The sequence below is a fragment of the Bidens hawaiensis genome, unplaced genomic scaffold (genome assembly GCF_021521415.1).
Source record: "Bidens hawaiensis isolate Kalapana, Puna unplaced genomic scaffold, B.hawaiensis_p1.1 tig00056745_1, whole genome shotgun sequence".
Lineage (NCBI taxonomy): Eukaryota > Viridiplantae > Streptophyta > Magnoliopsida > Asterales > Asteraceae > Bidens > Bidens hawaiensis.
In genome coordinates, this window is record NW_027500213.1 from 8,997 (window position 1) to 10,344 (window position 1,348).

Sequence of the window (1,348 nt, forward strand, 5' to 3'; positions counted from 1 at the left end):
CCCTAACATGGCTATGTATTTATAGGGAGACCCTAACTTGGTCAACAAGTAATTACCAAATATAAAAGCCCAATTGCAACCCCATAAACCCATTACCTCACCAATGAGTTCCATAGGCCCAATAGGTCCAACCTGTTCACCTACACATGACGGGCCGATATAATACGGAAATTACCAACAATCACCTCCTAATTTCCGACTCGAAACTAGGAGATCTTCAACACCGAGCAATATTCTCATCTCGTCAAACTTGTTTCTCGCAAGTACTTTCGTAAGAATGTTAGCTCGTTGTTCCTTTTCCATTAATGTGCTCCACCGCTAACTCCTTCCGCTCCACACATTCCCATATATAGTGAAATCGGGACTTTATTTGCTTGATCCGACAATGAAAAATGGGATTTTTAACCAAGGCAATCGCCGATGTGCTATCAATCTTTAACATCACTTCTTGAAATTTCCTTCCGGTCAATTCAGCTAACCATACGGCTTGTCCCGCAGCTAAGCTCGCCGCCATGTATTCTGCCTCGCATGATGAAAGCGCTGCGATGCATTGCTTTTGTGAGCACCAAGAAATCGGGGCTCCCCGATAATAGAACACATGACCGGTAGTGCTTCTTCCATCATCTTCATCAATGTTATGGCTACTATCACTGTACCCTATCAACTCCTTTGATCCACCTCGTTTATACTTGATCCCCCATCCAACGGTTCCTTGAATAAACTGAAGAATTTGTTTAATTGTGGCCAAGTGAGACTTCTTTGGAGTTTGCATATATCTACTAACCATGCCAACCGAAAACGCCAAATCAGGTCGAGTGTTTAAGAAGTAACGAAGTTATTCGTTTAGTTGGTGTTTGATTATCGCTCTGATACCAAATCAAGTCCCAGATCAATAATCAAACACCAACTAAACGAATAACTCTCGTTTATATTAATTGGAAAATCTCACTCAATTAAAATATCTCAAACCCTAACTCGGTTTGATTCTTGATGAACCCTAACTCGGTTACATCTAGATGAACCCTAACTCGGTTACATCTTTTGTGTGACTCTTAGATGAACCCTAACTCGGTTACATTTCACACCACAATCTATAATTTCAAACCATATCCGTTTATATAGACTAAACTAACTTTCTAGACAATACATTATCAATTATAATTACAATACAATTAAGAAACATAACCACTATGACCTACTTGTCAGTATTTGCCCCTCAAGTTCACCGACTTGTGACTTGGAGTCCGAAATTACTTCCAACACAGAGCACAATCCCTTTGACAGTATACAACTCCTATTCAACCCCTGAATCATTCCTAATACTGTCTGTATAACTGTCTTTTACGAA

General features: G+C 39.9%; 1 protein-coding gene across 1 annotated transcript; it reads right to left on the bottom strand.

Moving 5' to 3' along the window:
• Positions 1–280: 280 nt before the first annotated feature.
• Positions 281–772, bottom strand: LOC143601563 (secreted RxLR effector protein 161-like). Its single transcript, XM_077078946.1, has one exon. It carries the CDS (start codon positions 770–772, stop codon positions 281–283), a length of 492 nt encoding a protein of 163 aa, XP_076935061.1.
• Positions 773–1,348: the final 576 nt, after the last annotated feature.